The sequence below is a fragment of the Lissotriton vulgaris genome, chromosome 5 (genome assembly GCF_964263255.1).
Source record: "Lissotriton vulgaris chromosome 5, aLisVul1.2, whole genome shotgun sequence".
Classification (NCBI taxonomy): domain Eukaryota; kingdom Metazoa; phylum Chordata; class Amphibia; order Caudata; family Salamandridae; genus Lissotriton; species Lissotriton vulgaris.
Window position 1 is genome coordinate 1248909842 of NC_141693.1, and position 23183 is coordinate 1248933024.

A 23183-nucleotide genomic window follows, 5' to 3' on the forward strand; every position below is an offset into this window, starting at 1 on the left:
GTTGGCTGGAGGACTACGAGTGAAGCTATGCCCAACTGACTGGCCCACCAAACCCCCCTGCACACAGTCTGGTAGCAGGGCCTGGATGTGCCCAACCCACTATAAATGCCCAAGGCCCTACATGGCAGGTGTTATAGCAGGGACATTTCCCTTTTCCTCTTAACAAAAAACACTGTTTTTGTCTTGTCAACATTTATCATTAATTTGTTTTCAAGACGGTAGGCATATAGGGCGTTTAGTTTCTTTTGCAGCTCTATAGGCTTGTGAGGTCCATCACCACCAGATCATCTTTGTACATGAGGCAACTAATATGCCTACCTCCAACTTTTGGTGAAAAACCATGCGTATCACGCAAAGTCTGGGGAGGTCTGCAATGAAGAGACTAAACAGCAGAGGTGCTAAAACGCACCTGTCACAAACCGCTCTTAACCAGAATATTCCTAGTCAGGCTTCCATGCCGATCAAGGCCAATCTGTACCCAGTTACCACTATGGAACTTCATCACCAGGTGCAACAGTGCCCCAGATATCTTCCACTGCTGTAGTTTATGCCAAAGCGTGCCTCTGTCAACCCTGTCGAAAGAGCAGGAGAGGTCACATTCAGACTCCATTGACTTCTTTTTGACCCCCCTACAGCGTGAAACAGTGGTCCATCTTGGAGTGCCTCGGCCTAAAGCCTCCTGCGCCACTGGAATCAATCCAGTATTGAAGGCACAGACCGCTAGATATTTTAACAATGTTTGGGCTTACAGTTTGTACGGGATATCTACAACAGAAATTAGGTGATAATTAGCAGGTGGCTCCATCTTGCCCTTTTTTTGAATGGGGTACAATATAGCTTCCTTCCAAAATTCAGGGAAGAAACCAGTCAATGTTACCCATTTGAAAAACCTGCTCAATATGGATCCCCATATCCTTGGATATTTTTTAAATATCACAGATGAAAGACAATCTGGACCACCTGCCCTAGTAGCTTTCATATTACGAATGATTTCCGACAGGACTACTCCCATCTCTGCACTAGCGATCACTTCAGAATCTACTTCAGAACAGGCCTGCACCGCTAATATATTCTCAGGAGTTTCACCCTTGTATAAAGAGGCAATAAAAACAAACCAGTCTTCCTCACTTATTTGGGCCTCAAGAGAGAATGACGACGAGAGAGTTACAGAGTTCATTAGTTGGCAAAACTGCTTGCTATCCCTGTCAACCAAGGTCGTTAGCATTTCCTCCCTGTTTAACCTAAAGAACTCTCTCCTTTTGGGAGCAGATCATGTTTGTCAAGCAATTTTCGCTGCTACCATTTTAGTTCTTAAACTGATATTCCTTGAATATAGCTTCGAGTAGCGGCGGCTCCTTACCGCCCTTCTACCCTCCTATAATTTGGGTGTGGGCCTCCTTTTACTAGCTTAAACTGTGCTAGCAGTTGTTTTGTTAAAATATCATACAAATCTAGTGCATCTTGTCCTATTTCTAAATAGAAAGGTTCAAATTCGACTAAAGAGAGAGCTTTTAGTACCTCTTCCATAATCTGGACTTTAATTCTCATGTGATAAACAACCTCCAGGTCACTAGCGGCATTTGGACGTTGTATAAAAGCCTCTAAACTTCAAGCCAAGAGCAAAATTATCGATGAGCCCCTTATCTAGAACTCTAAAATTATCCACAGGTTGGAACTGGTGAGCTGGAACCATCACATAATCAATGGGTAATTTACTACTACTGTGTTTAAATACTTTCCCAGCTGAAATATCATCATGGCACCTGCCTTTTACATTTATCAAATTCAGTTCAACTAGACAGTGTAGAACCTTCACATCTCCTTCCCCAGTGCTTTCTGAGAAAATGCATTCTGGGATATTTAAATCTCCCTCTACCACCAACAAAGCTTCTGGGAAGACACGATTCAACTTTTTTACATCATTAACCAGATTCAACAGCTCACACTCAGGCAGTGGGCGAATTGGAGGTACATACACATTTAGACATATCATCTGCTTTGACCCCTCTGTATTGGTATACATGTCTATTAGACAAGCAAGGATCCATATGAAAGTTATTTGGAGCTTAGTTACTTTCCTCCCACAGCGGACTGAGACCAGTGTTAACAATCCACCCAGTGATCCTCCTCTGGTGAGGCCTTGGCATTTAGAGCTATGGCAACAAAACCCTCCACTGCAGGGCACTCCCACAGCCAGCTTTTCTGGAGGAACAATATGGAATATTTCGTTAAGGTCTCTCTTTGATTTTCCATTTCTGTAAATGTTTTGAATCCATGAATGTTCCATACCAGGAGATGAACGGGCTGTGGCTGCCCTGTCCCCTACCAATCAATCTCATCTGCCGCTCCACAGCTCCATGGCGGAAGGTAATCATCCTGAGTTTTTTTTTAAAAGAATAACACTCTTTGCTCAGGGGATATACCCATGTGTTCCGTGGATACTTTCCCTCCTTGACTCGCCAGACTTCCAGCGGTCATGTTTTGATTCCTTAACCCCATAGCTCTATCATTAGAGAATGTTATGGTAACTATTCCTTCTTGTGAACCATCATGTTCCCACCAACTCCTCCTAAAATCTGATCTCTGATTTACGCCTAGAGCCCTAGCAAAATAGACCTAGCTCTGTTTTAACACCCTTCTTCACATAAAAATGTGAATAACTTTGTTTCCTCTTTTTCTTTTCAGAGACTAATTCAGTTAGACAACAGGGCTGAACCAGACACTTCCACTTAATTCTTTGTTTCCTCCAAAGAAAACAAAACTCTGGTTTCTTCTTCCCTGGTGATCTCCCTAAAGCCAACCAATTCCAAGTCCTTTGTAGAGATATTCCTTAGCCTTTTAATGTTGGCAAATATATTTAGCAGTTTAGATCTATTAAGGGGTAAGTTGCTGTTTGCCTTCTGCTCTTTCAAGATTGCATTTTTAGGCATAGTATTGAAGGTCTCATCTGCTTACAGTCATAACCAACCTGACCTAGGGCAACACTATTAGGGCCTGCTAAGGATACTCAGTACACCGTCCTACCAAGTTGGGAGAGGATCTCCCCCTAGGGCCTTTGCTGTGTTTGGCATTCCTATCATTCCTAACATTTTTGTTTGTGTTACCCCAACACACTCCTTCACCACTGTTGTATATTCCTTGCTTTTCCTTCTCCCATTTTCCAAACTCTTTTCTTGGGGCTTCCATTCCTTATTGCCAAATTTCTCCTCAGTGGCACATTTTTCTGCAATTCTTCCCTTTTTTCCCTATTAGTGAAAGCCCTTACAGGTGGTGATCTAACAGCTTGGCTGAGAGGGGCTATATCACCTAATCTCAAACCGTCCTTACAATTTCTACCACCCCTCCTTTCTTGATCTTTCCTTCTCCCTCCTGCCCACAGTGAGACAACACCACATCTGTATAGAATTATTTTGTTCCCAAATACACTTCCTGTCCTCAAGACTAGATAGGGACATGTTGATACAAAGATCCTACTAGTAACACTATTAGCGGCTGAGTGTACCTCATCTTGGGGAATGGACTGAGGGCCATATTTGAGGATAACACCCTTCTCCTCCCAGAACATCTTTTTCGTCATCCTGTAATGATTTATTGATGGATTTGAGCAGTTGGATAAGCGTAACATGTTGCGTAATATTAAAAACATAGCTTTTAACATTCCCTGGAAAGTGACCTTAATTTAAGAAAGAAGATTCAACGTTGACATATCTTGGGTAAAATCCAAAACATTTCCCAGGGAGTTAATCCTATTGCCACTTCCAGTAAGTCCCGACATCCCCTGGGTTGGTGCTCAGCATGATATAGGCAGCGACTTCTACATAATAAAAAGGGATTGTCCGGTTACTCTGCCCACGTGTGTGAAGGTCAGTGCACTAGCAATTATCTGGAGAAAAAAAACTGCTACTCTGGCTGTGGCCACCTTACCAGTTATAACCAGGAGAGCAATAGATAATTATTGGTGCGAGCAGTGGACCTTGTCTTGAACAAGATATAGTAGAACGCCGACTCTCCATGACAGCTGAGGATTTTTCCTTGTTACTGCCACCGGGTTCATTGAGGTCACCAAGGCAGCCTTCACTAGCAAATCCAGTAGACCTGACACCATCAGCCTCCTCACACATTCTGCAAACTCTACAAATAGAATGTGACAATACTGTTCTACCTGAGAATTTGGATTGGAGAGGGGACGGAGTAAGAGGATAGATCTTAGGCCACAAATTATTGATTTGGTCACTGCAAAGCGAAGGAAAAGGACCCAAAAATCCAAATTGACCACCACGAGCAGGGCCCAGGAAAATAAAAAACAGATTAAACGGACGATTAAATGGGGCAGGGACACATGAGCCAGCATAAATGGTCATCTGGTTGACCTACTGAACCAAAAATTGAGTCAGATTTTTGAAAAATGTGCAGCAATGGAGGAAAACATAAAAACTCTGTTAAATAATGATATTGCACAAACACAATTCTCGCACGAATGCAATTGAAAACGTCTGGGCTGTTCTTTCGCATCAACACAAACTGTTTCCTGAACAACCAATTGTAGTAAATAGTGACACTGGCAAACCAATACAGAGATCAGCTGCAGGGCCAGCTATATCGTCTGTGACATTGAGTATTGGACACTGTTCTGCCTTTCCCCTACCAGAAAATATCTTGAACAAAAGTGCAGCCAGTTCAGCCCCTCTTCCGGGAATAAATCTCCCACCGGCAGCAAACCCCTATGTAGTGTTTATGGGCAATGTACATGAGCTTCCTCAGGAAGGGGTAAGGGGGGGGGCTTGTCCCCCCTGGATGTGTTACTTCTCCTATAAAAAAAAAAAGTAGTGCATTCTCACCCTCTGGTAACTTGGCAGAGAGCAGTCAGGCTTCACTTAAGAGGCAATGTGTGAAGTATTTGTGCAACACTTTAATTACAGTAACACAGCGAAAACACCACAAAAAGTCTCCACACCAATGTTGAAAAATAGAGAAAAGCAAGACCAAAATGGCAAAAATCATATCAGTAAAATTTGAGATAAGAATTTTTAAAGACTAAACTGACTGGAGTATATTGCAAGTTCAGGCTGACCTCGCTTTAGGGTAGGCCAGCTACGAGGTCACGCAGGGCTCACTGAAAGAGTACCTTGGATGGAGCAAGCATCAGCGTCAAAGACTCAGTGCATCAGTGCCAATTCACGCAGTCGTGTCGATGCTGCGTAGTTGAGCCTCGCGGACATGTCCTGTGTCGTCTCCAAACCCCTCACGATGCAGAAGCTGCACCTTCCATGAGCCTCGCAGCGGTGTCCGCGTACCGGCGCTGCATTGTCATCAAACCACGCAGTCGGGACTGCAGATCGGCTCTGTGTCATCGAACCTCGCAGTTGGGTCCCCACATCGTCACCGATTGTCAGATCAGCTCTTGTGTCGTGTGGAAGGGCACTGCATCAGTTCTGGTACCCAGGACCAGTGAATTAAATGCTACTTGTGGGTGTTCAGCACTGATTTTGCCACTCACTTAAGTAGCCTTTTAAACGTGTCCCAGGTCTACCATAGCAACCGGTGTGTGCAGTTTAAGCTTCAGTTTCGCAGCATCAAAATAAAACTTTGCCAGGCCTAAAGCTTCCTTTTTAACACATATACATAACCCTTAGGGTATGCCCTAAACAGCCATGAGGTAGTGTATTAGAAAAACGGACTGATATTTCTAAGGAATATAAAATTAAAATAGCCTGAAGTGTGGTATCCTGCCGCTCAGCCAGAATGACTGCATGATGGAATGTTAGTGTTTGAAATGTGTGCGTGCGTGAATCAGTCTGGGTTGGAAAATCACTGCAGGCCTCAATACACTGTCTGAGCAGCAATCAAAGCCGCTCAGAGCAATCTCAATGCTTCTCTCATGCTGAGAATGTTATGTCGGAGGAGAGAAGCAAGGAGGCAGCCGTAGGAGTGGCAGGTTAGTGTGATGTTAATTATTTTAAATTTTTTGTTGGATTTCCCTCCGCCCCACCACTAAGCAATTATAGCAGCTGCTACTGGTCCTGTGAGCAGAATTGACTCAGCACACAGGCCTTCACATCACAAGATCTCCCTTTTGACGGCATCCTCAATGACAATGCAGAACTTTACAAATTCAAATTCAAAAGCCTTATTCGACAGATTGTCATAAAAGCAACACACAAGACATGCTCTACATTACACTATAAATAATACATAGACAACACATACTAAAAGATTATTACATTCATTAAATCTGTCAATTTACAATGCAATCAATTTCTTAAAAACAAGTCATCTATCATTGATTAAAAAAATTCTACATGCTAAGACAAAGTTTCATATAAAGCACAAGTGATTTACTAACTATCATCATTAGGAAGGAAAGTGCGAGTGCGTATAATCCACGCCCACTTTCAAAATTTTGCAATTGCTACCGCAATACAGGGTGAGCAGTCAGACTCTAGTATTCTTAAAGCTTCTATGTGCTTCCGTGTACCCAGATTTAAACAGATGGGTTTTAGCCATTTACGACGCGGAGCACAATAGAGGGGACATTCAAAAAATATATGTGCTATGGACTCAACCTTGTTTTTACAGTTAGGACATTTGTCACCTCTTGATGATGCCCATTTAGAGCTAAAAGCTTTTACAGGAAGTGTCCTGATTCTAAATTGAAAATACAATTTACGATCTTGTGGGCTTTCTATGACATCCCAATATGCCTTACAATGGGGACGTGGTTTAAAATCAAGGAAGCAACTTGTTAAGTTGGTGCTGGTGCTACACATGTGGACTCTCTCCCAGACCATTTCCCAATATTTGTCTTTCGATTGCTTTTTTGATGGGAATGTTGTCGGGTCAGGGTCTTCCCATAGTTGAGTGAGTTCCAAATCTTTTAGAAGTGATCTTAATTCATTGAGCCACTGAATTTCATGGAATCTGTCTGCCTTCATTACATCTCTCAAAGCTATGGCATAATGAGCCAATTCTGGGGTGGTGCAAATACGCCTCCAGTACAATAGTGGCCTCAGTCTCGCTATGTCAACCACGTTTTTCCTGCCTAGATCAAATAGCAGCGGGACTGTAGGGGTGCTTTGTCGGGTGCCAACCAGCCCTCGTAGAATTTTTCTCTCTGATATTGCTAGTTGGGTTAGGTTAGAAAATCCGCAGAGCTCTGATCCATAAAAAGTGGCGCTTGATACTTTTGTTTGATAAATCTCCAAAGCAGGTGTATTGGGCTTTGTGAAGGAAGATTTGTGTTTGGAGGATAGGACTCCCGCAAGTTGATGAAATTTCAAGGTGGCCATGTCTGTGGCATTTCCAACCCATGTTACTCTGCAGTGAGATACCCAAGTAGGTAAAAGCCTACATTTCCTCAAGGGGGATATTGTTAAAGATAATTTTATCTTTGAATTTTTTCCGCTGGTTCAAGGACATGAACTTGGTTTTTGAGGTGTTAATCTCAAATCCACGCAATTCACAGAATACCCGAATGCATTAACAGCCTTCTGCAACCCACTTGGCGTGCGCGAGAGGATCAGCGTGTCGTCCGTGAACATGAGGACTGGAACACGGATCCCCGCTAGGACAGGCGCATCTATAGGAGAACTACAATGGTGATCCACTATACCATTAATGTATAGTGAGAATAATGTAGGAGCCAAGACGCATCCTGTCGGACACCTCGCTCAACAGGGAATGCTTCCGTGTCCTCACCCTCAGCTCCCCATCTAACTCTAGCAAAGTTGTTCTCGTGCAACCGGACAACGAGGGTCAACAGCTCGGGGGGCATCCCTTGATCAGCTAGGACCTTCCACAACATAGGACGAGGGACTAAATCAAAAGCTGATTTGAGGTCAACAAAAACTGCGTAAAGTGGCCCCTTAGATAACACAACGTTCCTCTAGTACGGTGCAATAAAGTAAAAGACCTGGTCTACAGAGCTGGTGCTGGGACGAAAACCTGCTTGAAAATGGGATAAAACATTGTGTTCCTCTACCCATATTTGTATTTTATTTTGAACTAGTCGACCAACCAGTTTTTGAGCTGAGTCTATTAGACTAATTGGTCTATAGTTACTTGGGAGGAATTTATCACCCTTCTTATAGACTGGTATAAATTCGGCTCCTTTCCATGAGGAAGGAATCGGTGCACCCTTTGCCACAGCATTGGCTAGTAATAAAAAGTATTGGCACCAAGTCATCCTGTCGCTTAAAAAAACATCGGCAGGAATGCCGTCCATGCCCGGGGATCTACCATTAGTTACACAATCTAACGCTGTGCTCACATCCTTTAGGGTGAAGGGCTGGGATTGGTAAATGACGGATGGTGCTGGTGGGGGTTCTCCCCCCTTTTCACTACAGGCATATTGGGGTTTGAAAAAGTCCACCCACTCGGATTTAGCAACATTGTTTTGCGGGGGTTCTGCCACTCCTCCCCTATCCCATTTCATAATATCCCAAAAACGCTTGGAATCTTTTGCAGAGCATGCTGACTTCAGATCCCGCCATCTGTCTTCGTCCCATTGTCTTTTCGCTGTGCTTTGTGTACGTCTGTATAGATCCCTTGCCTCTCTTACTTTGCAGGGTTTTTTTTACCTAAGTTCTACACTCAAATTCCTGCGGGCCAGCTTTCATGCCTCGGTATACCATCTGACCATATATGACCTTTTCCCTCCCTTGACCAGTTTGGTAGTTTTACTAAAAAAGGCTTTAAGGCTTGAAAAGAGTTTTGTGTGTGCCTCTAGCATTATTTTAGGGAAATCCAAGCTGCAGGTTTGTGGTGTCAAGAGGGCTAGCTCACTGACCACCTTAGATTTAAGTGCCTCTAATTTCATGGTATTCTCAATGAATTTACCCCATTTAATGTGGCGCATGTTATTTGAGGAGACTATATATAATGTCTCTATTCCCCCTCTGACCCTCTTATAAACCTGAAAGGTTGAACAAAGAGGATTATGGTCGCTCTCCGGCCTAGGTTTAATAACCATATCTACCAGATAGTGCCATGCTCTCATATCCACTAACAAGTAATCGATTTGGCTACTATGCCTTCCATTATCGAGGTGGATGCTCTTTGGCGATCAGAAGGAGTTCTTCCGTTGGCTGCTCTAAACCCTCTGCCTAGGCACATAGCCGTTAATTGTATTGCTGCAGCTGTCCATTTCTTCACAGTGGGACCCTCCAATTGAGGGATTCCCCATCTGCTATCCTCATCTGCAGTGAGGGACTGAACTTTACATCACAGCCCTGATGCTTCTTTACAACTGCCGCTGTGCAACGCAACCTTGACGTCGGACTTTGCATTGCACGCCCCTCATCTATGGCAACCTTGATGATGATGCAGGACTCCACTTTGTTGCCCTATAGCTTCCCCGCATCTTCCTCTGATCTTGAAACACTCTGCATACCAGGATTTAAAGTATTTTATGCAGTGAGCTTAAGTGGGTCCCTGTATCCGGCATGCGTTCCTTTGCAGTTGACCTGAACTTGTGTCTTTTTACCGGTCCGGTGCGACCAGATATCCACAGTTGACACTTTCTGCTTCTAAGCACTAGTTTCACTTAAATCTTTAAAATTGCATATCTCTGGTTTTACTGATTTGATTTTTGTCATTTTGGTCTAAGAAAATGTGTTACATTTTACTCTATTTTTCTAAATTGTTGTGAGGATTGTTTTGTTTTGTGTCGTGTTTACATATTGCCTCTAAGTTAAGCCTGACTGCTTTGGGCCAAGCTACCAAAGTGGTTAATTTAGGGTTCCTAGTAACTTCACCCTAACAGAAATGGTTGGTGCTACTTCAGTAGGGTTTCAACCCCGTCAACAAGTAACCCAATTTCCAACAATAGCTGACTAGCTAGTTCTGACATCAGGAGTTGCCTGATATAAGCACATTCTGACCATGAATATACAGGTATATATGTATGCCGCGTATAAAGAATAAACACATGAATAACAAAGTTAAACAAATAATAAGACAGTACCTTAAAAAAGATGTAATATTGGAAAACGCCGACATTTCTTTGATTATTATGAATTCAGATGGATTGTTAGTGGAATTTACCAGAATTTCTGTAAAATCAGTTGGCGGCCACTGTGCCTTCTAGATGCAAATGTAGAACCAGCGACACAAATATCACTATCTGCAAATGTATATAGAACTCTGTTTTGTGATTCTGCCTCTTATATATTTGCAGGCATCGTCACCTTTTACATTCGTTTCAAACAAGTTGAGGCACTCAACGCAGAGGACCGCAAGATGGCCAAGTTGAACAAAATCGGCCTCGTGCTGGGCTTAATCAGTTGCTTCGGTCTTTGCATCGTGGCCAACTTTCAGGTTTGTACTCTGGCTTCTTATTTACTGCTGACAACTGGTTGAGAATTATGTTAATTTTAAAGTATTTGTATTTTTAAATATGTAAACACATTCACACGTACACACTTGTATATACCTCATTAACTTTCTGCCTATTTTCATTTTTGTCCAACCCCCATTGACAAACATTTCTTTTCTGGAATTCCCCTAGCTGCTGCCTGTAAATGTGTTGGTTCATTAATATGCTTAAAGTTGGCCTGTGGCATCACGTGCACTTGTTCAGTCGGTAGCTCTAGGAAAGTGAACACTTTGCCTCGGATGCGTGTTGTAACAGCGCATCTTATCGGATACAGCTTTATGTTGCGTTGAGCCCCATGCTTTGATTTTATCGTTTTTCATGGCCGAGTATCAGGATGTCTGCTATCGCTGCTCTTTTCAGCTAATGCTTCTGAAAGGAAGTGAATCTCCACACAGATACGTGAAGGGAGAGTACTTTATTAGTCCAGCCACATCGACTCCCCGGCAGCAACTGTCGATGTAAGAACACTCCACACAATATGTTCCACGCACCAAGGTTCCCAGATATTAAGGACCAGATCCCAACACACCTCCCCTCCTTCAATAAAATAACCAAAGACAGTAAAAATAGAAGAAAAGATCAGAGAAACAGAAAATATGAAAAAGGAAGATGAGGAAAACACAGATTCATATAACAGTGAGGAAGACAGAAATATCATAAACACAGACATCAGCATATTATGATCATGAAACGTGACAAGTAAACGTTTTGTCCAGGATGACAGTCTGTTAGGAGGAACATGACCTGAAAGAACAATACCACCCACAGACTACTCCATATTATAATCATGAAACTTGACAGGTAAACGTTTTGTCCTGGATGACACTCTCTTAGGAGGAGCACGACCTGAAAGAACAATATTATCCCTACCAAAAACATCAGAGGACACCCCAACGGCAGGGGAATGTGTGCCCAATCTTCTGTTGACCTCAACAACCATAGGTTTAGGAACAATGGAAATGCAAGATTTATTCCACACTCTACCATCCATCAACACCACCACCTGTTTTTTTTTACCACAGACACCCTTTTTGGAGATGAAAAACGAGATTCACCTTTGCGGAGAAAAGCAGGTTTTTTGAATGTCACCCAATCACCCACTTTAACATCCAGGGAATAACACTCACCAGGCCTAGTGTCATACTTCAACTGTACAGCAGCTCTGACATCAGTCACACCAGACAATTTACCGGAATCGACCATTCTCCTAGACATCCACTCTTTATTCAGTTTGGACCCAGCCACCCTACCCCGAAGTAAAGTGAACTGGGCAACTCCAATGCTAACATGAGGAGTAGTTCTCACAGCCCACAACATATCACAAAGTGCCTTGCGCCAAATCAACCCATTCACCAAAGCAAGTTGCACATGTTCCTTGACGACACGGTTGAACCATTCAACCAAATTGTTACTCCGTGGGTGATAAAGAGATGTACAAACATGCTTGATCCCCGCATCCTTGAAAAAACCTTGCATTTCAAATGAAGTTAATTGAGTGCCATTATCAGAGACCAGTTCTTCTGGAAAACCCTCCCTAAAAAAAACATCAAGAAAGAAACCAATGATGTATGACGAGTTGGCATTATCAACAAACCTTACTTCAGGCCATTGAGACATATAATCAATAAGAACAAGAGCATACTTGGGCGAGCAACCAATGAGACCAAAAGGACCAGCAATATCAAAAGCTAGTTTAGTCCAAGGTATATTCTTTACAACAATAGGTTCAACAAGAGAAGGTCTTGTCACTTGAGACTTGTCACTAGTGACAAATGTACAACTGTCACGTACAAAATATTCCACATCCTTATCAAGTGCCGGCCACCAAAAATCCTGTCTAACGCTACGCTTCATAGCACGAATGCCAGGATGGCCTTCGTGAGCCAAATTAAGAATTCTGCTCCGAATGGAAAAAGGAACCACAAGTAAACCACCCCTGCGTAGCATACCATCCACAACAGACAATTCGCCTTTGACTCTTTTATAAGGAACCGATTCAGAAGGACAATCCTTGTCACACGGCCACATACGAGATAAATAGTCAATGACCTTCATGACCACATCATCCTCAGATGTGCCATCTAACCACTCACGCTCTGAAAGAGCACAGCCAACAATGTCATTTAAAGAACACACAGCACACACCATCTCCAAATCATCACACGCAGAAAAATCACTCTCGGAACCAAGGGGTAACCTAGACACAAGCAATCAGCAACATGATTTTTTACACCAGGCACGTACTCGAGGCGATAGCGGAACTCTTGCAACCTGAAGTGCCACTTGGCAACCCGTGGTGTGGCCCTACCACCCCCCTTTGTTGTGAATAAGTCAACTAAAGGTTTGTGGTCGGTCCTCAAAACAAATTCATTGCCCCATAGGAAGTTTTTTAAATGCTGTACACCCCACCACAAACCCAAGGCTTCCTTCTCAATAGTTGAGTAAGTGTCTTCTGCACCCCTCAAGGTTCTAGAAGCGAAGGCAATTCTTTCCTCACGACCATCACTTCTTTTTTGAAGAAGAACAGCACCTAGACCCACATTGCTAGCATCAGTTGAAATAATGCATAAATCATTAATATTGAACAGTTTAAGCAGACCTGCTTGTACAATCTCGTACTTAATCGACACAAAGTTATTTTGACAATCCTCATTCCATATGAATTTGACATTCTTCTTAAGCAAATTGCGCATGGAAGCAGTCTTGGGGGAAAAATTGCTGACAAATTTCGAATAATATTCTACTAGCCCCAAATATGAATGAAGCTGATCTCTGTTCGTGGGCGTTGATGCATTTTGAATAGCATCAATAATCTTAAATTTAGGCTCGATACCCTTGTGAGAAATGTGGTGGCCCAAGTAATCACCACCATCTTGCAAAAACTTACATTTGTCAGCCCTCAATGTTAACCCGCTAGCCTTAATGATACTTAAAACGTGTTTAACTTTCTCATCATGTTCAAGTTCATTCTTTCCATGAATAAGGATATCATCCTGGAAGAAAACAACTCCAGGAATATCCTTAAACAAGTTTTTCATTAACCGTTGAAAAACAGTCGAAGCTGAGGCAAGGCCGAAGGCCATCCAGATGTAACGAGATGCGCCTTCAGGGGTTACGAAAGAAGTCAAATGTTTAGACTCTTTGCTAAGTTCAATCTGATGGTATGCAGAAGAAATATCTAGGGAAGTTAGCGTTTAGGTCTCTCAAATCAACACACATCCTCAGACAGTTGTCTGATTTTCGTGCCAAATTAATCGGTGCGAGCCATTCAGAACCCTCAATGGGTTCAATTACCCCAGCCACACACAAACGTTCCAACTCCTTTTTAAGTTCAGGATGAAGACTCAAAGGCACCTTACGAACTTTGTGCGCAACACCCTTAGCACCATCCTTGAGAACAATCTGGTGTTGGAAACCTATGAGTTTCCCTAGCTTGCCATCGAAAACTTCAGGAAACATATGTTCCCACTTGACACCAGACAATTGAGTCACCATATGAGAAGATGAACCAGGAACAGATTTATAAAACTCGCTACGGGAAATTACCATATCCGGATTATATGGATCCAGCACAATGTTCAAGGCACCCTGCTCATCCCAAACTAAAAGATTCGCTCCATCTTTGACCACAAATACAGTACCAGAAGCAAGATCAGAATTAAATCTGGGATTGGCAACAAATTTTCCTAAAACCTCAACCCATTTCCCACCATAGGCAAACATTTTAATACAGGATTCCCCCAGTTGCACATTTCCTATTTTGTCACAATCCGCAGCATTCAGCAAGGTAGAACAAGAATCAGCTAAAAAACTCAGACAGGTATAATTTACAGAGATGTGGCAGGAAGGTTATTTCCTTTTGTGAACACCGCCTAAGGCAGCTAACTCCACCACACCATCCCCTAGAGATGCAGAGGAGGACAGCATAAGTAATTCATAGTTCTCTTCATCAGAGTCATCAGTAATGGTTTTTACAGTTTGATCCTGATTTCTTTTGGTGGAAGCGACTTTGCACATCCTAGAGTAGTGGCCCTTCTTTCCACAATTGTAACAAGTCTGATTTAATGCAAAACAAACCTTAGCATTGCCAAGATGAGTAGTACTACCACAACGAAAACACATTACATCCTTTTGTTCAGTCTTGGTTTTGCTGGAAGTCGCAACGGAGGAATGTGGAACACCAGAAAGAAGAGGCTTAGTAACAGACGGCGACTTGGAGGGTTTGGAAGTGGATTTCAAAAGCTTAACCTCGGTAGAAGAGGTAGGATTGCTCATTTCTTTTACACAAAACTGAGAATGTTCAATAGATCTAGCAAGAGTAAGAGCAGTTTCTAGATCAGGATCATCAGAAGATAGCAATTTCTCTTGAATTTTCTTGTTGGAAGTCTTCTCAATCAACCTATCCCGAATGATTTCATCCCTAAATTCTCTATAATTGCAATTGACTGCAAGAATCCTCAGCGCAGCCACAAAATCATCAATCTATTCACCAGGAATTTGAGCACGCTGGAGAAATTTGTGACGTTCAAGAACAACGTCCCTTTTTGGACTAAAACGCTTGTCTAAAGTTTTGATAACTGTTGCATAATCATCCACCAACAAAGAATCACCGCTATCTCCACCAGTCACTAAAGTGCTCTCAGTTTCCATGGGTAAAGTTTTCAAAACACTTCTGCCTTCAGCACCAAGGTTATAAATCAATAAGGCTTTCTTTTTTTTTTTAGAAGTAAAGGTCACTCCGTCTAATGCCTCAAGGTATGCCTCAAAGGTATCTTTCCAATCATGACACCAACAAAAATTAGCAGTGAGTCGGAAAGGCTAATAGAATTATGTATCCAACAGAAATTAGAAAAGGGAGAAGCTATCAGTGTAAGCGAGTTCCCATCAGTCCATCATCGAGACCGCCCTTCATCATCTGGGATCTCTTATTCCTTTCAAGAAATGGTAGACCACAAAAGACCGGCAGATTATATGATAACCAGGTCTGCGGCAGCAGGAGACCGATAGGCTCCAGTAACTGCAGAAACATGTCGACCTAACATTCTTGTTGGTAGTTATTTGTTACACTACTTACTTGCACTGTTTTTATTGAGTTGGGAGTGAAAGGGTGCATATTAAAAGTTGTTTTCCCCTATCACTACCTAATTTTAGAGCTTTTTCTCTTTTCTTTCATCACTTCAACGCTTTCACTTTTGAGCACTGCTATTCAGTTCCTCATTAGGCACACCCTGTTTACATCTGAGTTAGTGTGTTTGGTACACCCTCAACCTGGTTATCAAATAATCTGCCGGTCTTTTGTGGTCTACCATTTCTTGAAAAGAATAAGAGATCCCAGATGATGAAGGGCGGTCTCGATGGTGGACTGATGGGAACTCGCTTACACTGATAGCTTCTCCCTTTTCTAATTTCTGTTGGATACATAATTCTATTAGCCTTTCCGACTCACTGCTAATTTTTGTTGGTGTCATTAGTATTCAGGGGGTTTAGCAGTTAGGGTCGTCAAAAATTCCCCTGGGACCTCCTTCAGTGTTCTAATCTTTCCAATCATCCCATTTAATAGGAGGTGTACCTGCAGACTGTAAAAAGGGAGGAGGTGCCAAAACACGATCCATAATGGCACGTGGGTGAGTTGCTGCCCCACAAGATACTTTAAGAATTGAAGACAAACAAAACTGCAAGGAAAGCAATGTGTTAAATAATAATGCGCAAAATAATTAGCATTGTGGTTGAGCAAGTTATCATGAAACTTTGTACATCAGTGATGTACAAAATGTTAATTAAACACAATGCACTATTGAAGAAAGCTGTGCACATCAGCGAAACTGATGGAAACTGTGTGCATCAACGAAATTGCCAAGGAAATAGTTTCAAAATCGCCGAAATAATGAAGATATGAAATGTGCGCTTACTGCCATGAAATGCGCGTTTACTGAGCGCTTTTAATGCCAAACTGTGCGCATAAGCGAAGTTGCCATGGAAATGATTTTAAAATGGCCGCACGCAACGTCAGAACGTTGCGTACACGTCCGAAATGAAGATCAGGCAAATCGGCAATGAGCAGGCGTGAAGACGCGAGAGCAAGCAATAGCTCGATCGCGTATCAAACAACACAGAGTACCTCAAAACGACAAATTAGTTGATGTATAGGCATCAGCAGCACGGCACAACCCAAGGGCAGGAGGAGCAGGAAAAGTGAGCAACAGCACCTGCACACGAAGCAAAAGCACGGGCATACGAGGCTGGAGCAGGACATCAAGTTCAAAACGGCTCAGCAACACCACGATCGTTGATGGGGAGGCTGGAAGCTGGAGTATCGTCGCAAATGAAAGGAAGTGAATCTCCACACAGGTACGTGAAGGGAGAGTACTTTATTAGTCCAGCCACAGCGACTCCCCAGCAGCAACTGCGATGTAAGAACACTCAACACAATATGTGCCACGCAGGGAACGTTCTTGCACCAAGGTTCCCAGATCTTAAGGACTAGATCCCAACAGCTTCCTCCCTGAGAGATGGCCTGCTTGGTACTTCCTCCAGCAGTGGTGTTACTGACCACCTTGGAACGCGGGATTGCCCAACATCCGGTTTAATGTTGGTGGGCTTCAAATACATAATTTGTATTTTCCTGAGTATATGTGATGGGTTTATGAAGTCAATTAAGCATGGAACAGGGGGAAAGCAGCACAGTTCTTTAACGTTCGAAGATCCCTCTCCAGGGAACAATAACCGGGTGGGATGCGAGGGGAAGGAGGCTATGGAATCTCCCAGAAGGAGCTTTTGAGAAATTTTGTGATTGATGGTGAAAGGAAATTCAAAGCCCAATGTGGTGAATATTTCACAGCATGATTGGACCTGAACCTTGCTGATCTTTTTGGATGCAAGATAGTGCATTTTAGAGCACATAGTGTACACAACTGATTGATTGATTTGCAAACTTCTAAAGGGCTCGATTGCCCAAGGTTGTCTTGGAGCTAGCATAGTTAACACCAAGTCACAGAATCACTGACAGCATTCACGTAGACCAACCGTGCTATAAAGAAGAAGAGAATAGCCAATTTTTTACATGCTTGAGGAAACAAAGCATATTAGTCTGACTTTTTATGTGCTGGGACAAGCTGGTCCAAAGAACACATGTGGTATGAACAAAGCCACGGCCGCCCCAGCCCATTTTCTTAATTCTATAAACTATTACTGACCCGGCTGTGGCAGACCGTAGGGGTCTCTTGGGGGAGTAGAAACTGAACTTGCTTCTGAGATATACTGTGCCTGACCTGTGTAGCGCTTTAAGCACCAAACACAAGGCCTTAAGAGCAATCCTCTTCCGTACCGGAAGCCAATGAAGCTCTATCAAAGCACCAGCTACAGACTCAAACTTTGGAATGTTTTTCAAAAGGCAGTAGGCAACATTTTGTAACATCTGCAACTTATTTAGTGATCGCTGTCTAATGCCCATATAAAGGACATCTGGACAAGACTAAAGAAAAGGGCACCATTTTTTTTCAAATCCGCAGGAATAAAAGGTAGTATTTTCTTCAACATTTTTAAGATAAAAAGGCAAGATGAGGATTATGTATTTATCTGAGCCTCAAATGACAGTTCTTCATCAAAAATGATGCCTACATTCCTAACTTGGGTACTGGCATTGGAAGAGAGCCAAGAGACTCAGGCCACCATGCATGCCCCCAAATATAGACCTCCCTCCCAAAAATGAGAACATTTTGCTCATCCAGCCATCTATTGCTCGCAGGCATCTATTGCTAGCTATGTGTACCTATTGTGTCATAGCCTAAAACACCTCTGTTTATAAACATAGGGATATCTAATCATTGTATTTTTTTAATAAGTTAGACTATTGTTGGTCAGTCGTGTTACTTAGAAGGTGGCCCAACTGAGTTGTTTAAAGATGGTTAAAATCTGTATTTTCAGGAGACTTGTTTGAGGGAGGGGTTCAGTGATTGATTCTAATGAGGCGACTAGTACTTTTTTAAGAGCTGCCAACGGAGGCCTTTTATCTTGCTTAAGACTGGATTGAAATAGCAGGTTACTTATTAGACCTCTAAAAAAATTTAACCGATTCTGTAAAATAATGGCCCCTACATCTCAATCACCAATTACCGGTCGGTAACGGCCGAATTCGGCCGTTACCGACCGGTAATTGGTGACCTACATCTGGCCCCTTGTCTTTTAGAATGGTAAACTAATTAATAGGCCTGCTAATTAGACTGAATAGATATATCTTCCTCCTTCCCACTTTTAAAGAACAAGATTCCAAATAAATTGTCTTTTCATCCAACGCATTTGACTATCAAATATAGGTCTGCAAGACTGACTTTGCATTCAAAATATTTCAATAATATTGGAGATTCCTTCTTTTCTTCCTGTTGGACTTGGCCCTTTTTGTAGGTTCATCCCTGAACTTTTTGCCTTCCTCCTCTTTCTGACCTGTTGTTAGCTGTTTTATGACTCTGGGCACTTTACCACTACTGATCAGTGCTAAAGTGCATATGCTCTCCCTATTATAAATTAATGTATGGATTAGTGACTCCAAGATTGGCTGATTTTGTTTACTGGTCAGACCCTAGTACAGTGCACTGAGTGTGCCCAGGGCTTGTAAACCAAATGCTGCTAGTGGGCTTGAGCACTGGTTGTGCCACCCACAGAAGCAGCCTGTAAACGTGTGTCTAAGGCCTGCCATTGCAGAGCCTGTGTGCGGTCTGGTGGTGCAATGCTGACTGGGCAAGTGCACCCACTTGCCAGTCCCTAAATATTCCCCTTTCTTCATATCACCACCCCTATTGTAGGCCCAAGGGCAGGGTGCATTGTAAGTATAAGGTAGGACATGCCCTGGTGTGTGTGGCATGTCCTAATAGTGAATTACAGCCATTTTCGTTTTTTCCCTGTTGCAAGCTACCTGTTCTCCATAGGTCTGAATGGGCAGTTAGATTATTACATTTTATAATCCTAACTGACTCAGGGAACATGGTAGAAATTCGAGTTTAGTATGCCTGAACTCAGAATGATAAAATACATCTTTTAGTGAAGTTGGTTTTAACATTCTGTGTTTGAAAATACCACTTTCAGAAAGTAGGTATTTTCTTGTCTATCTATCCAAGCCTGCCTCTGCTTGGTTGTCTATTCCTTGTCTGGAGTTTGAGTGACAGTGCTGGGTGATTCCAGGAGATAGGCTGGGGCAGCCCAGTGGTAAATAGATTGGAGGGAGGAGGTGCACCTGGGACCTGAATAGGGCTGTGCCTAGACTTTACAATGCTGGTTCCACCTCCTGTGGTGTGTCTGATGTCTCTACTCTGCACTGTGAAAGGAAAGAAGGAATCATGTCAACAAAGTCCTCCGGGGCTGTGCCTTTCCTCCACTGTGTTGGCTCCACCTCCTGTGGGGCGTCTGATGTCTCTGCCCTGCACTGTGAAAGGAAGGAAGGAGTCATGTAAACAAAGTGCTCAGGAACTGGTTTGAACTAGGCAGAGGCCTCTCTGCCTACAGAGAACAAAGGATTTTGGGTATGAATATTGGGACCCAGTCGCAAGATCTTTAGATCACTTCTGAAACAAGGAACCTTTTCCCAAGGAGAAGAACCAAGGAAGCTGTAGGAGATTGGACTGCCCCTCTGCCAGTGTGCTGTTTGCTGGGTTGGCCTGCAGTGGTTTCTCCATTGCCAAGGAAAGGAGAACAAACTTTTTAAGAACTTTCATCATCTTACAGAATATTCTCCAAGGGCTTGATCTTGTGTTTGCCTCCTGCTGAAGTATCAGGGACAAAAGACTTCACTACCAGCTCCCCCTGTGAATTTCCTTGCTGGGAATTCTATCTACAGACATTTGTGTGTTGCTGGGAGCTGGAAGCACGACGCCTCGAGAGAAAGCGTACTGCCGCTGAATCTCCCTGGAAGCGTGTCTTTGTCAAAGCTGCCTGCTGTCGCAACACCAGAGAAGCGTGACACCATCGAGAGAGCCGCCATCATTTTGCGTTATGCATTCAGGTACTTTGATGAGAACTTTGTCGCATTTATCATCAACTTGAACTAAGCAACTTTTATCATCTTTAACACCTTGGCTGCTGTGGCTTTTCCCCTCCTGTGCTGTACTTTTATGAATACTATTGTTTCATGACGAGCTGAGCTCGTCATAAGCACAGCTCAACCGTGCCTCATGACGAGCTGAGCTCGTCATGAGCATCGAAAGGGTTAAGTCAACTTTAAGTGTAGTATTGTGGATGTTTGTCGTTTGTGGTCTTGTGTTAAGTTTATATAAAGAATACTTATTTTTATAAAACCTGTGTTGTGTCCATCTGTAGTGTTTTCACTGTATTGCTGTGTATATTCACAAATGCTTAACACACTTCCTCTGAGATAAGCCTGTCTGCTCGTGCCAAGCTACCAAGGGGGGGAGCAGGGGTTATTAAGGAGTGTAATCCCCTTATCCTGACTTAGAAGTAAGGGTCCCTATTTGGACAAAGATGAATACCATTGCCAACTAGAGGCCCCCAGATCTAACATTTCTCCTTCTGTCTGTTTCCTCTCTCTTTCCCCCTCTCTTGCTCTTCCTTTTCCTGATGTGTCAAATTCAGGCCTGTGTAGGAAATTATAGTTCTGTGAGCGCAACACTTGGTAGTGGTGTTGATGCTGCACCTATGCTGGCTTTAATGTTCTTGAGTTGGATTGAGTTGGAACTTGACGCAACCAAGGTACAGACCTTGGGAGAGTTATTTTCATGTATGGGCCACTTACTCTCATATGATGTCTTCTAAGAGACTTACTGCTGTTCTTATTATTTTTAACAGTCTTAAATTCTGGGTACTTTACAAAAGGTTTATCCTATTTGCCGTTCACACTGCCTATCACTTATTTAAACGAACATTGCATGTGAAAATGTGTAAAAATGTATGGACATGTGCATTTTGTTTTTATGTTGATGTGATAAAACTAAAGGGTTTTATTGTTCGAAAACTGAATATCAACAAACCTTTTCCCTGTTTTCTTTCAGAAAACTACTTTTATTGTCATGCACATCATTGGAGCGTGCCTGACGTTCGGACTAGGGATGCTTTACATTCTGGTTCAAACAATCATTTCCTACAAGATGCAGCCGCACATACATGGCAAAGGCATCTTCTGGATACGCCTTGTAATATTTGTATGGTGTGCATCAAGTGTCGTAAGTAGTATCCTTTCCTGTGCAATTTGACTTTCCAGCTAAAAGGGCCTCGATTTTAGGAGTGCTTCTAAGTTGACTTCCGCAGCCTAGAAAACATATTTATTTCTCTTCATGGATTTAGTGTTATTATGTATCATCTCTTAATTATGATCAACGAATAACAACCAACAGTAGCATAAGAGAATTGCTCCTACCAACCTCAAACAAGTGATTTTTGTTTTCTCTGACTTTTTAAGTAGTTCTGTCATCTCTTTATCTCGAGTTGTTGTTCACTTCACCGAGCGTGTAACTGCGACTTTTTGCTTTTTCACATTTACAAGAGGGTCTACAGGCAACGTACTAACAACCAAATTTGTCCTCATATTTTTACTTTGTCAAGATGTAGAAAATATAGCAATACTTTTTAAATCTTGCAGTTTTCTTTCAATATCTATGTCGTTTTTCGTTGTATGTTCAATTCTCATGATTGCTTCCGTGAAACTGATCACTATATTTTTTAACTTTTAGCTCTATTTGATTGTTAAACACATCTTCCATAATACAGTTTGCCATGAATAAACGGCTTCACACTGTGAGGCAATGAGGAGGCAATTACACATAGCTTTCCAGTGTGTCAAGCAACAACATTGCCAATGTTGTATGTTCCGTCAACGTCTACACTGCATGTACGGAAGCTGGTAGTAAAATATTTTATTGTTATAGAGAAAATATGTTTTACAATAGACATTGCCAAAAACGAGTAGATAAGATACATTTTCATAAAAGTTGAAGCTGGCCTAGCAACTTACAGAAAGTATAATAAATTTAGTCACAACTTTACAACCTAAACGTATGCATAATACTTATAGAACATACACATTTGCTTCCCTATAACACATTTTTAACGCAGGTTAATTCATTTTAACAGTGTGATTAGAGGAAGGCGTTGATAACCAACTAGAGTTCATATTATTCCTGTTATAACAACTAAAAGTGATGTATTAAATAAATAAAATGTATCTATGCCATAGAAAATGGCAAGAACGTTAACAAAATTCAGTGCAGTATTTTGTAGATAGTTAAGTGTGACCAACTCACTAAAACCTTCCATAAATCGTATAGAGACGCCCTGAGAGATATTGTTGGTTGCCAACAATCCCAGAGGATTCCTTGGTTTGCCTATGTCAAGCAGTCTCCTATTAACATGGGTCTGAGCAACTGTTGGCACCTTTGGCAGCTGTTGTGAAGCCTACATTTTGGACCAGGTACATGATGTTCAGTACACTATCTGACAGCGTGGGTACCCGATCTAAATCCTTTCTCCTCCATAAACGCGTATTTAGGGTAGAGGAATTTCTTGGTCATATTAACTCTGCACTCACTAGTATTACAGATATGGTATTTTACCGACTGCTGTTTTTACTTCATCTTTGCAGCCTTCTGTGACTGTTTCTAAGTCTTGCCCATTATGTTGCTATGAGAAGGAAATAGAAGAACATCTCTTGTTCTTTTGCCGGGCATATTCAAAACCTAGATCTAGGTGGATTGTGCCCCTGTGTTGTGTACTGGGGCTTACTAATCGGGCTGTTGCACTAATAGCTTGTAAACAACTAGGCTAGCAATCTTGGGGTCACCGCTGTATCTTAATCCTTTACGCTTCATTTGGT

At 42.3% G+C, this 23183-nt stretch overlaps 1 protein-coding gene across 1 annotated transcript in view; it reads left to right on the forward strand.

Annotated features, from left to right (window-relative positions):
• DRAM2 (DNA damage regulated autophagy modulator 2) overlaps positions 1-23183 on the forward strand; it is a 253651-nt gene that overhangs the window by 149410 nt on the left and 81058 nt on the right. The window contains exons 3-4 of the mRNA XM_086923092.1: positions 10175-10314; positions 21367-21544. Coding sequence (XP_086779218.1) covers positions 10175-10314; positions 21367-21544 — 318 coding nt within the window. The remainder of the gene's footprint in view (positions 1-10174; positions 10315-21366; positions 21545-23183) is intronic.